The 14080-nt window shown below is 46.2% G+C and overlaps 1 protein-coding gene across 5 annotated transcripts in view; it reads left to right on the plus strand.

Annotated features, from left to right (window-relative positions):
* HECW2 (HECT, C2 and WW domain containing E3 ubiquitin protein ligase 2) overlaps positions 1-13326 on the plus strand; it is a 1572445-nt gene extending 1559119 nt beyond the window's left edge. For all 5 annotated transcript variants that reach the window (XM_085648759.1, XM_085648760.1, XM_085648761.1 and 2 more), the window contains 2 exons: positions 438-550; positions 11345-13326. In XM_085648759.1, the coding sequence (XP_085504885.1) occupies positions 438-550; positions 11345-11456 (225 nt within the window). In that variant the 3' untranslated portion in view covers positions 11457-13326. The remainder of the gene's footprint in view (positions 1-437; positions 551-11344) is intronic.
* The last annotated feature ends 754 nt before the right edge of the window (positions 13327-14080 follow it).

Below are 14080 nucleotides of genomic sequence, written 5' to 3' on the forward strand. Positions count from 1 at the left end.
AAACAATGGATTAGCATGCACATGCATAACAAAATAGGACAACACTCAGGTTATTTATTTGTACAGTGGGTGAAAATCAGTGAGAACTGCAGGCAGTGCTGCTTAAAGAAAAAGAGAGGAAGGTACCTAAAGCAGACAAAGCACAGAAAAACGTAAGAAACTATTTATGTTTAAATGCCAAATGATCTTAAGAAGACAAGAGAGATGACTTATGCATGTTCCTTCAATGGGCCCTGCCATCTTCTGTCTCTTTTAGCCTGATTCACAAAAAAGAGATGTGCTGGCAGCAGTTTGTTGTGAAAATACTCTTAAGGTCTTTCTAGTAAAAAAATAAGTTTTCCAAGCCAGTAGAAGTAAAATGTAAGAAGTATTGTTTTATTCTAGTCATCCTTTCCCCTTAGTTAATGTATTTACTTTGTGTATTTTTGTGCTAAAAGTTTGTTACAGGGACATCCAGCATTCCATATGAAGGGTTTGCATCTCTCCGGGGGAGCAATGGGCCAAGACGATTCTGTGTTGAAAAATGGGGCAAAATTACAGCACTTCCCAGGTAAAACGTATATGGATTTTGAAAGTGTTTCGGTCAAAGTACGATCATGATGCATATTTTGAAGAATAGATGTGCTATTGTTGGTGAACTGTTCTTCTTCAAGTGAGGACTTTTAGAGCACCGAGAGGTTTGGTGTGTGAAAAAGAAGATTTAAGTCGTATACCAAAAGGTAGGACATTGAATGGGAAGGTTTTTGATGTGAGGGTTGGGTTTTAGAGAATCTCGAAGGAAAACCTACGAGAATTATGTAGAGAACGCCATGATACTTTGCATTTGCACAGCAACTCCAGCCCTGATAACAGTAGCTTGATTGTCCAATGTCTCTAGATGATGCCCTAATTATACTGTGCCTGTGTCTAAATGGTGCTTCTACCTCAGAACATTGGACAGGAAAAACCTATCCCCCTAGGCTGATTAAGGAAACGAGTAATCAACCTGAGACCTACAGCTGTAATAGTAGTTTCTTCAGTTAAAGATAGCTGATGCTAGTTGCAAACAGATGTGTGGATCAGAAACCGAGATGCTCCGAAAGGCACAACTGGCCAAAACATAAATTAAAGCAAAGTCCCCCATGTAATTACAAATTCCCATGCAGGGATAAGCCAACCTTGTAACAGGTTTATTCATATTCCATTAATGAAAAAGAAAGTAAGGCTAGGCAGACATATACACAGTATTTGTAATTGTAACTAAGAGAAAAACCAAAACAGACCCCTGCAATGGCCAGTGCCTATCCTTTGCTCTCCACTATTGGGTTCTGCTGGAGTAATCATGAAGTGGTGTGTAGTAAGGCACTGCCATGAAACTGTGTTGTGTTGTACTCTCTAAACAACAACAGAGAGGAACTGCAAAATGGTTGGTTGCAATGGGCCTTGGAGAATGGCAGTGACATCATAGAGTTGATGTAACCACTGTGGATTTGGTGCCTCATAGGGCAAGGCACAGACAATAAATTAACTGGCTTTCTACCCATTTGGGTAGTCCTCTAAAGGTCTTCTACTCACTTCAGCAGCCCTTAATCAAACATTCACAATCGTTGTTCTTTTACTCGCACAAAGAGCAGGGGATACTGGAACCTCAAAAGAGCAGTTCGAATATTTTCTTGAGGATCATAGGTTATTGGCACCTCTGATTCAAACTTCTCCAGGTTGTACTTGTCCCTCTCCTGGTTGACAAACTCAAAACCACCAAGTTGGAATAAGTATTAGCATTGACGCACATGAGATGTTTACCAGAAGGAATGGTCTAATAGTTTTAGGAGTGCAGCTTCAGTGTGCAGGCTTGACACAGGCTTCGGTTCTAGCACACTCTCACTGTGCTATGGTGTGTGGGGAAAGTCACTTCAAGGCCTTCTAGCTAGGTGTTGCAAGCTGCGAAGGAGGAGGACGTGGTGGAGAGGGGAACACAAACTACATACCCTCATCCCACATGAATCTTTGCAGTTGTCAGAAAGACTTGGAACAGAATCCACTCTACACCATTCCTCCTCTGCCAGCATCGAAGTCAGGTGTCTGATCAAAGAGGTGAAGTTCTTAAACGTCCCCATCTTTCGTCCACATCTACTGCTCCATTCTTGGTTACATGGGCTGCTTTGACCAAACAGTTGCCATTGGTCTCCATCACCACGTGTTTCATTGGATGTTTATAATAAGCAATCAAAAACAAACCAAACACTACTGTTAAGTGTTGTACAACATTTAAGTGAAGGTGCTAAATATATTAAAATACTAAGAATGTTGTAGCGATGTTGACTCAAGGACGCCTTAAGGGTATGTTTGAAGGGTGATCGCACTGTTTTACTCATTCATCCTTTTAAGCCTACTTGTAATCAATCTACGTTTTTGAATACATAAACATTCCTTTCTTTGAAAAATGTATGTAATGTCCCATCCATGAGGGGCACTTTGAGCAGCATTTATGATTTACAATATCGAGGCATTTTAGTTGTGCCCAACTTGTATGTAATGCAGCCGCGGTCCGTGCAGGTAAGACCGGTGGGGCTGGGTGGGGTGATTTTGATAGACGACCACAAGGGAAAATTAATTATTTATTTAATTTCCCCTCGTGGTCATCAGTCAAAATCCCGGGGGCCCCACCACCTCACCGCTCTTACCTGCAGCGGCTGCAGCTGATGTAATGAGCCGCCAATTGAGACTTTTAGCTTCTCTCTGCTCCGATGTTAACGAATACTAGGATGGGCCTTCTGTGTCAGTTATTGTACATATTTGAGCTGGCAAGAACACAAGATACAGCATACCACATTGTAATTATTACAGTTGGAGTGGAATTTAAAGGAAACACAACAGCCACATCTGTAGCACGAATCAATGGAGGAATACCCCAATGAGCTGTAATTGAGCTTTTGGCTAGAATAGTCCCCGGGCTTTCACCAAATTATCTCTTAAATAACTGTTTCTCCAATAAACTAAAAATGATTACCACGATAGTTAGAATGGATGGAATATTTGGCATGGGTGAAAATGACTCTTCCTCCCAAAATACTATATGTGACACAGACACTACCGCTCTGGCCTCCCCAATATGTACTAGGGAAGGATGGCAAAGAATGAAACTTACTGGCCCCTGAGGGAGGGTGGACTATGGATTACCCATTAAACACATTACTACCAGGCTGCACATGGTGGAATGGTCCAGAGCCACATCTGAGAAACACTTGTGATTTATCGACCAAGCAATAGCTGGGATCCACAGCTGGAAAATACCTTGGCTCCCTAAACTACACCGACCAGTAGGGGTATATATTTCTCCGGTGCTTCGGGGAACTATGGGCACCTGGGACAAGGTACTCTTAGCAAAGAAACTATCCTCCTGTATCTTACCCTAAACACCGATAATTGGGAACCCTGACTTCCTGCCAGCCGTGCAGGGTAAGTCACTGTCCCAGTGGCAAGTTGCCGGTTGAAAACGGAAAGATCTTTTTTACTTTGATGGCCTTTTGAATTCACACATATTCAGTCAGAATATAGCATAACTGCCTTTGCACATTGACAATAACTCGCTATCAGACATTGGGCCATGCAACCTCACATCACACCACATGCCAGCCACACACTCTTGCCCTTCGAGCGGTGGCTTCTCACCCAAACGACGGATAGGAGACTCCTATCGGACATATATGCCTTTCTCAATACCCCGACATGTAAGGTCCTGTCCTCAGCACAACAACAATGGTAGCTGGAGTGTGAAAGCTCCTTTGCACCCAAGGAATGGGCAGACATTTTTCACAGAACACGCACTTCTGCCTGCAGTACCAATGGCAAGGAGACACTCCTAAAAAGCATGCACTACTGGTACTATATGTTTGCAAGACTGGCCAAGTGGAAGCCAGGAGGGGATAACACTTGTTGGTAGCAGTGTGGACACGCAGGTATACTAATACATATCCTCAGGCAATGCCCCAAACTGCTACCCTTCTGATCAGAAGTATTTGTGGATATTAATGAGATGTATGACGCTGATATTCCACGCTTTCCTAGCTACATCTTGTTAGGACTCCCTAATGTGCACACCTACACTCTGAGGTCACTGAAGGGCAAAGCTATCACACTCGCCCTTTGCATGGCCAAACAAACCATCTTAGTAAAATGGGGGATGGACACTGTCCCGGCGAAGCTGGACTGGCTACACAAACTCTAGGGCCTTTTGGGTATGGAGAAACTGACTGCAGTGGTTGGCAATCTTTGGTTGACCACAGATTGCCTCAATTCAATAAGACGTGGACTCACACTACCTCTCACAGGAGTTTACAGAGCTGGTTCCCTTTGGAGGGACTATAGCCCACTCCTGATGTATCCACCACCGCTAATGCCAGACTGCCTGGACACACATGTTGCTGAGATCTCTCTACTGCACTACCATTGTACTCTCCTAGTTTTTTCCCTGTTTGTCCTTTGCTTTGATATTTCCCCTGTATGGGTTTTTGTTTGGTGACCTCCTTACCTCACCAGCCTGTGGATGTAGGTTAGGGTTGATTGTATTGTTGATACCAAAACTGTAATAAAACAGATTTAAACCTAAAACACAGTTCACTTAGTAGAAACTGGCAGGCTTTCCCTGATTACTTGAAAAGTAACAGTACCTCCTGCTGCTACTACTGGGAAACATTATGGGTCCTGAAATTTGTAACTAGATGGAAACTTACTGCCTTAGTATCCACTGAAAATTGGAATAAGAAGCACGCACATCTGTATTTACAAAGTGAACTTAAAAAGCAAAGAAAAAGCATAAAACAATAAGAACTAGGTCACACTTTAGGATTTATACAACTTATGAACAAATCAGAGAGGGTCCTTTTGTCCTTACACCTAAAACCTACATGACCACGTTAACAAGTGCAATATGCCCTTGACCATAGCTTTGAAGTCAAAGACAAATAGGGATAGTTTGTTGGGAATAGGGAGAAGGGTGCCATTTCAGAAAATGTGAAAACCTTGAGGTGGAGAAAAGCTCAAGGTCTGAGGTTTTCAAAAGTGATAAAAGACAAAAAGAGACTCCCTTGTAACCCTAAAATGCTTGATAAGGTTTGTTGATAAGGTAAGGCCATAAGGATATCTCTGAAAGATTTTAAGGCTTCCAGGAATAGGGAGTGTTTTTGGACAAGTGGTCACAGGGAACTTCGAGTCACAAGATAAAAGAACAAGGAAGAGAGAAAACACTGGAGTGCTTGCTCATCTGCTGTATTATCAGGAATACCCGGCATGGACTGGTACCAGATAGCAATCTGGTGTGAGGCCGTGACATAAGGCAGTAGAGGGTTGGATTTCTGACGAGCTAAGATATAAGCCAACAGGTCAGAGCCCAAAGATTACCAAATTAGAGTTTTGCAGAGAAGAGGGAACCACATTCAAGGACAGTAGCTTTACCTAATTCAGGGCAGTGTTGCTGATAATGAGACAACATAGGCAGTATTGAAATCTTTAAAAACGTTGGTGGTTAATGAAGGCTTACCAAAGGTGCCGATATCAAACAATTAGGGTCAATTTAGTCAAGTGAGATGCAGCAATTTCTTCAAAAGCATGGGATTGAGCACAAAACACAAGCAGCAGGCAATTCCTGCATAGCAGCAAATGATCAGGTAGACAAATATAAACAAACATGGAAGCAATGCTGAAATGAAAGAGCAAGGACAAAAGAGGGGAACCAGGAGGGAGGAAAACAACAAAGGTGATAGCACATACTTTGAGTGTATGAACTTGAGCGAAAGTGGAAAGCCAATACAATCACAAAATGTTGGCAGGCAACGGGGCATGTAAGCAGTGCGGTTAAGTACTGATTCTACTATCACTGACCAGAATGTGAACCCCTCACTGAGAATTCCCCATCCCACAGTAGTTAGAGGTCTAGTGTCCATAGGTGCCATTGCCTAGTCTTCTTCAGTTCTCAGCTATTTCCTGTATGAATCACCTGATTCTATGACTGAAACGCGGAGCGATTTTATGCTGTTGTGATTGTGTACAACAGGTCTTTCTCATATGTGCAAGCTGACCTGATTCCCTAAAAACAGGCTACAGTAAAAGGAAATAAGGTGGATTGCCACGTGGGTCGCTCCCCCCCGCTGCAGCTCCACCTGCGTTCCTGCTGTCACCGCCGAAGTCGAGGCCCTCCTCCACCTGCAGGCTACCACCTGTGCCTCATCCCTGGTGGCCAGTGGTGGCCTTAGGTTTGTATGTTTCTCTGAGTGCCCTTGTTGCCCCATTGCCGTTTTCTTCTGCTCGGTGTGCCCCTTTGTTCCTTCTGTGCCCCGCTGCCCATTTTTGCCTTCTGTTCCCCGTGCTTTTGTATGCCCTTTTGTTCCTTCTGTGCCCCGCTGCCTGTTTTTGCCTTCTGTACCCTGTGCCCCCTGTTGTGCCTGCTCGCCCCGCTCGCCGCTCCCGTTCCCACCGCTGCAATCCCTGCGGCCCTGCCCCCCTCCGTCCCCATTTGCTGCCCCCTGCCACCCGCCACCCGCCTCCCAGCTGCTCCTTCCTCCCACCTCCCCTTAAATCGCGGCCACGCGCAGCGGGCGCGCCGCTGCCACGCCAAAGGCGCGTCTAAGGCAAGCCCGTCTGCGCCCGTCCGCGCCTGGACCGCACCCAGCGCCAGAACCCCTGGCCCCCGCACCAGCCATGAAGACCGCCTCCGATACGACGCCAGCACCCTCAATGCTCTGAACTCAGGACGGACCCTCACCTGCTGCAGGGCTGCCCCGAAGCGCACCCTCGGTCCCTTCGCCTGCCGGAACTGTAGCTTCTCCTGCATCGAAGACGCCGAGACATCCGCCATGACAGAACACAACCAGCTCCAATGCATCCTGATCAACACCCGCTCCGCACGCAAACACGCCGTCGAGCTCTGGGACCTACTCGGCACCGCATCACCAGACATCGCCTTCCTGACCGAGACCTGGATGAACAAAACCTCCTCTCCAGACATCGCCATAGCCATCCCCGACGGATACAAGATCGCCCGCAGAGACTGCACCAACGGAGTCGGAGGAGGAATCGCCATCGTCCACAAGAAGACCATCAGGTCTCAACAAACACCGACGACACTCTCAGCACCGCCGAACACATGCACTTCCAGATCCACACGACCCCAAGACCACCCTAAGAGGCACCCTCGTCTACAGACCACCCGGACCCCGAACACAATTCTGCGACGCCATCTCCGACTTCATCAGCACGCACGCACTGACCTCCACCGACTACATCCTCCTCGGAGACCTGAACTTCCATCTGGAGAACAACAACAGCAACTCCTCCACCCTGATAGACAACCTCGCCAACCTCAGACTTGAACAGCTCGACACACGCTCGACGCCATCTTCTCCTCAAGCTCCCACGTCTCCTTCAGCTACGTCTCCGAACCCACCTGGACCGACCACCACTGCATCCACTTCACCTTCCGGAAACCCGTCGCACATCACCGCACCCTACAGATCCCCCGTCGCTGCTGGGGCAAAATCAATGAAGTACAACTGCAGACAAACCTCGCACTCAACCCACCGACCAACCCCTCCAACCCCGATGATGATGCACGCACCCTCAGACAATGGATGGACGATTGCGCCAACACCTTAGCCCCGCCGAAAAAACAAACCCTCAAAGACACCAGCAAGAGAGCCAACTGGTTTACCCCGGAACTCCTAGCGTCAAAGTGCACCTGCCGGAAGTTGGAGAACATATGGCACAGCGAGAAGTCGCCAGGCAGCCGCACAGCCCAAAAAGACGCCATCCACAACCACCACCACCTCATCAGGACCGCCAAGAGGACCTCCTTCAAAGACCGCCTCAACAACAACGCACACAACAGCAAGGAGCTCTTCTACGTCGTGAAGGAACTCTCCAACCCCAGCTCCAAAGCCAACGACATCCCGCCGTCGCAAGCCCTGTGCGACACCCTCGCCACCTTCTTCCATCGCAAGATCGCCGACATCCACGACAGCTTCAACCCCCGGACGACCCTAACAGGCCCCAACATGCCGGACCCACAACACCCCACCGACCACGACCCCCTGACAACCTGTGCCAACGTGCGCATCGAAGACACAATCAAGACCATGGGCACAATCCACTCCGGCTCGCCGTCTGACCCTTTTCCTCACCACATCTTCAACAAAGCCGGCAGCGCCATCGCACCCCACCTGCGCAACATCATCAACCTCTCCTTCGAAACCGCGACCTTCCCTGAGAGCTGGAAACACGCCAAGATCAACGCCCTACTGAAGAAACCCAAGGCGGACCCGAGCGAACTCAATCTCCCTGCTTCCGTTCCCAGCTAAGGTCATCGAGAAGATATCAACATCCAGCTCACCCGCTACCTCGAAGACAACAGCATCCTGGACCCCTCCCAGTCAGGATTCCGCAGCAACCACAGCACCGAGACCGCCCTCATCGCCGCCACAGACGACATCAGGATCCTACTGGACAATGGCAAGACTGCGGCCCTCATCCTTCTGGACCTCTCCGCCGCCTTCGACACCGTCTGCCACCGCACACGACTCCACGATGCAGGGATCCAAGACAAGGCCCTGGACTGGACCTCCTCCTTCCTCTCCGGCAGAACCCAGAGAGTCCGCCTCCCCTCGTTCCGATCCGAAGCCTCCGAGATCATCTGCGGCGTCCCACAGGGATCCTCCGTCAGCCCGACGCTGTTCAACGTCTACATGACACCTCTCGCACGCATCGCCCGACATCACAACCTCAACATAATCTCCTACGCCAACGACACGCAACTGATTCTCTCCCTCACCAAGGACCCTCTCACCGCCAAATCCAACCTCCATCAGGGAATGAAGGCCGTCGCCGACTGGATGGAGGATAGCCGTCTTAAGCTGAACACAGACAAGACGGAGATCCTCATCCTCGGGCCCAACCCCTCAGCATGGGACGAATCCTGGTGGCCCGCATCGCTGGGGACACACCCCGCACCTACCAACCAAGCACGCAACCTTGGAGTTATCCTCGACTCGAAACTCACCATGACCAAACAAGTCAACGCTGTCTCCTCCACCTGCTTCAACACCCTCCGTATGCTCCGCAAGTTCTACAGATGGATTCCTACAGACAGAAGGAAAACAGTCACCCAGGCCCTAGTCAGCAGCAAACTCGACTACGGAAACGCCCTCTACGCCGGAGCCCCGACCAAGCTCATCAACAGACTGCAAAGAATTCAGAATGCCTCTGCACGCCTGATCCTCGACGTCCCGCGCCGCGACCACATCACCCCCACCTGAGGAACCTGCACTGGCTTCCCGTCTCCTTCAAGCTCCTGATCCACGCACACAAGGCACTCCACAAGACCGGCCCAGCCTATCTCAACAGTCGACTCTCCTTCTACCTACCCAACAGGAAACTCCGCTCCGCAGACCTCACCCTGGCTAACGTCCCACGCATCCGTAGAACCACAGCCGGAGGCAGATCCTTCTCCCACCGCGCCGCCAAGACCTGGAACACCCTCCCCTTCAACCTACGACAAACCGAAGACCTTCTAACCTTCAGGAGACGACTCAAGACCTGGCTGTTCGACCAGTAGCAACAGCACCCCCCCACTCCCCACCCTCAGCTCCTTGAAACCCTTGCGGGTAAGTAGTGCGCTTTACAAATTATTTGATTGATTGATTGATTGATTAATTGTAGGATCTTGCTGGATCTATATTTAGGGGCATGAGTGGGCTCAAGTTAGATCATTTGGTAGGTGCAAACAAGTATGGGATAAGTTTATTGGAAAGGTTTCCTTACTATCAATTTCGTCAAGAGGTGACACCATCTTAACAAAGGCCATTATAGCAAGAGGACATTAATGGACTCGGAAAAATTGATGACATTAGATGGGACAAAACAAGCAGTCTTGAAAGTTTATAAATGTCTTCTGAACCCTAACGAACAACCAAAATGGGGATAGGTGAAATACGAGAGAGAATGGTGGAGATGTCTGGAAGTGTTTGGGAGATCCTGTGGAGAGGGACCACTTCAAATAATAAGTTGATCCTTCACAGATAATCATTTCTCTTAAAGTAATGATGTGCTGTATCAAACTGTAGACAGAATTAACAGGACCTTTTCAGAGACTTAAGATGCATGCTGGTGAGGATGCAGGGGGAAGGGTAATCCCCTTAACATTTAATGGGAATAGCCCAAGTTGAAACCTTATTGGAAAGAAGTGTTGCCAGCAACAGGAGATATACTGCAAGATAGCCAGTTCCTGAGACCGAATAGCTGGGACTTCCTGCAGAACAAAGAATGGTGTTTGATTTTTCAGTTATTTATTGCAGCAAGACCATAAATACTTTGTTTCTGTTTTCAGAAAACAAAACAACAGCCCTGATATACTGAGAGTATTGTTCCCGCCCATTGTGGTTACTGTGCATTTTCCCTACCCAGAATAGCTATGCCTCTCATGGTAATATCAAGTATTGAAAACAGCTGAAGGCCATGTGGTGGGTAGTCCCTCATGTCTGAGGTTTTTGACAGTAGAGTCAGCTGAAGCTCTGTTGTCAGAAACCCAACACTTGCCTTGAATCTAAAACTATTCTGTGCACCATGGATTTGACAGGGCTGGAGCACTGCTAATTCATGGTGTTGCACCCACTCTCCAAACTAAATAAATCACCTAGGTTTCTTTCAAATAGTTCCCCAAAGAAAACATCAAGTGCACAGTCAAAAAGGTAAACTCTATTCCTGAAACATGACCATTTCAGGTGCACGGTGAAAGAAAATCCACTCCTAAAACTGGCTGTGCCTCTTCCTCAAACAATCGCAACACCAGCTGTTACACAGTTTGTCCTGTAACTTCAGCTTTTTACACTTCCAAATGGATTTGGATGTCAGTACTGCCAGCGGCATCCATGAAGCCAGACCTAAAGAATTTGTTGGCTTAATGACTCCCTAGTTTTTCACTTTTTGTGGATCCACCTAGTTTCCCATGCTTTTGTCTTATAACATGTTTACATTGTCCAGCTATGTATTACTTTCACAAAGATTCTATTGTGCTGATTAATCTGTGCTTAGGTATGAGCAGCATAAATATGATTCGGTACGTTGGCAGCAGTAGTTGGCTGAAGTTCTGAATTATGTAATTGCCATTTGGGTTCCAGATATTGATTACATATTTCATGGGCGTCTCTAGGCTTCTGGTGTTTAGTACCATCGTTGAGTCAATGCTCCAGGTCTGGTGCTAGATGTTTTCCATCTTTAGATGATCCTCAATGTTTACATTTTCACATTGTCTCCTTGGGCCTGCTGCTTCTACTGAAGTCTTTCATGGCAGTCATTAACCGTGTTCTCTTCTTTTCAGGGCTCACACATGTTTCAACCGACTGGACCTCCCTCCGTACCCTTCGTTCTCAATGCTCTATGAAAAAATGTTGACAGCGGTTGAGGAGACAAGCACGTTTGGACTCGAGTAGTGTGAGAACCACAGTCCCCAGCTCACAGTTGACTTGTGCTGGTCTGTCATCTATAGAATTGCGGTATGTCAGTTCGGGTAGGGGCATCAGAGAGTTCTGCCCAAACACTGCGACGCCATGAACTCATAACACTACTTCGCCTCAAAGGGCATAAGCGAATTGAGGAAGGCACACAGAGCTGTTCAGTTGAACCTGCTTGAGAAGTACGGAAGGAAACTGTCTTTCGATCAGAAGTTCTTCCTGACTGCCAAACTATCTACAGTTGTTTTATCACAAAGACAATATGTGACCACGCTTTAACATCACAACTTCTGAAGATGAACAAAGAGAAAGAAATTGGATTTTACCAAAGGTCTTGAAACATGTCAGGCCAAAGTGCAAAATCACTCTGTCCCAACTACAGAATTATTTGAAGCCAAACAATTTATCAACGTCTCAAACACGTATGGAACATGATTTTAATGCCTCAAAAACATATGATAGAAAATGTGTCACTTGTTACTAAGGCTACCAGTGCCTGCTTGGTGTGCGATGTAGAGTTCAGCTTTATTTAGTGGAAACAGTTCACTACCAGTCAACAGAAAATCATGTCAGATCAATGGCTTGCAATAAGGAAGTTCATGGCAATGCATATGCAAATGGTATGTGTGAATGGCAAGAGACACATTTCTGTGAAGAAATACTAATAGAAGGTTTTATACTTTATAGTGCATGAACGAAATCTAAAAACAAAATAGCATTTTACCACAGCATATCAGAAACAAAATTGTACGCAATGAACTTTTGATTATTTTTATAAGTTTATGGTTCGGAGTTCAACAGACAGTACCTAAGAACCCAGCCGACTAAACTCATCTACTTCTTTCACATTACATGTTCAATCAGACATTGTGTTTATTCTTTAAGCGCTCTCGAGAAATGAAATGCCTTTTATTTTTATAAGGGTAAATGTCTCCTAAAAAAGTATTTTGCACTGAATGTACCAAAGTTGGAGGAGCGTTGTGAAAAGGCCTCACAGCACTAGTGTCACGCTCACAAAATGCTGTGGAAAGTAGATATATCTGTACAGAAGATTCATCACCCTGCAACGTCCTGGGCAGCAGGACAGTGCACGCAGTAATACTTTTGTAATATTCCTCGTCACGTGACACTGCCATCTTATACATCTTTTCAAGTGCATTAGATTAGTTTTTCTTTCTTCGAAGTGCCCTGAAATGGCCGAGTTTGAATATAATTGTGATACAATTGCGGGTGTTTTCATATTTTTTCTCCAACCAAGTTTTTTTAGGCGACACTCGTCACTAAAGACCACCCTGCCTGCGGGAAGAGGAGCCGTTCCGTGAAGGACGCCTCTTTTGCTGTTCGTCTATAGAGCATTTTTGTGAATTGTCATTTTCACCAGGGAACCGCGACTTTTATACTGTTTGAAGAACATGTGCCTCACCAAGTCATTATGACTGCAGAACCAATGGCTTCATGGCACCCAAAGGCATCCTTCGTTGAAAAGGAACTTGTTCATTGGCTCATATCGATAATTTGAGGGAGTATCAGTTCCTGTTTTTTCGAAAAAGACAGGAATGTGAAATCTGAAAAAAGGAACCATGTCACATTCCTTTCTCTGAAAGCATTCTTCAGAGTTTAAGAGAAGTTGTCAGGCCTTTGGAATAATTCTTTAAAACAAAGCCAACCCTACAGTCATATGTGGCCGTTTTCTTTTTAAAACGCATACCTATCAATGTTGAATACTTTTATTTATCGGCTGGATTTGTTTATTTTTTACATACAGTGATGCTCGACCGTGGCAGCGGTGCACAAGAGATTCCATTCGATAATAACAGAATGAAAATAAATAGCTTATTTATTCATTTCACCGTGGTTTCAATTTATTGTCCCGCGTGTTTGTTTTCTTGTGCAATGGGATATCATTTGCTGTTACAATAATATCAAAAAGCATCTTTAAGACTGGAGATTTCAACATTGTTTATGTGCACTGCTTGTAACCATCAAAGAATAATCCTTTACTTGGTTTGACAGTAAAATTAACACATTTTTGAACGTGGTAAATGAACTTACTTGCCAAGTATTACATTTTCTTGTCATAATAGCTAGTTGCTGGGCGTTGCGTGGGTAGACATTTTCAGCTTTTTGTGGCTATAAGAAGGGCATCCATGATTGAGATGGAGAAGCAGGATTGTAGGTAACCATTCCATCTTCAACACAATCTATTTCAACAATACGTTCTTCCACAAAGGCATGCATCAGGAGCATGAGATATATCTCAGAATCATGGTAGGTAGGTGCAAGTTATCATGTTAATGTTAATGTTATTGGCACGTATAGAGCGCGACTGCTACCTGAAGGTGTCCTGGCGCTATTGTGTGATGTCCATCATTGGCCTGAGTTGGGTAGGTGCAACTGGTCTTTAAAGCGTGAATAGCCATGTTTTCTGGGCCTTCCTAAAATCCAAATGTTTAGTTGTGCTTCTGAGCTTCATCACTTCAAAGCTTAATCAGTTGGGATAAACGTTGCTCAAAGCGTGTTTGCTGAATGTCCCTCAATGGTTGCAGCAATGTATATCCCTACATGGCTTACTACGAAGGGGGAAGAGGCAGGATTCTTTCATC

This window comes from Triturus cristatus, chromosome 3_2 (assembly GCF_964204655.1).
Source record: "Triturus cristatus chromosome 3_2, aTriCri1.1, whole genome shotgun sequence".
NCBI lineage: Eukaryota > Metazoa > Chordata > Amphibia > Caudata > Salamandridae > Triturus > Triturus cristatus.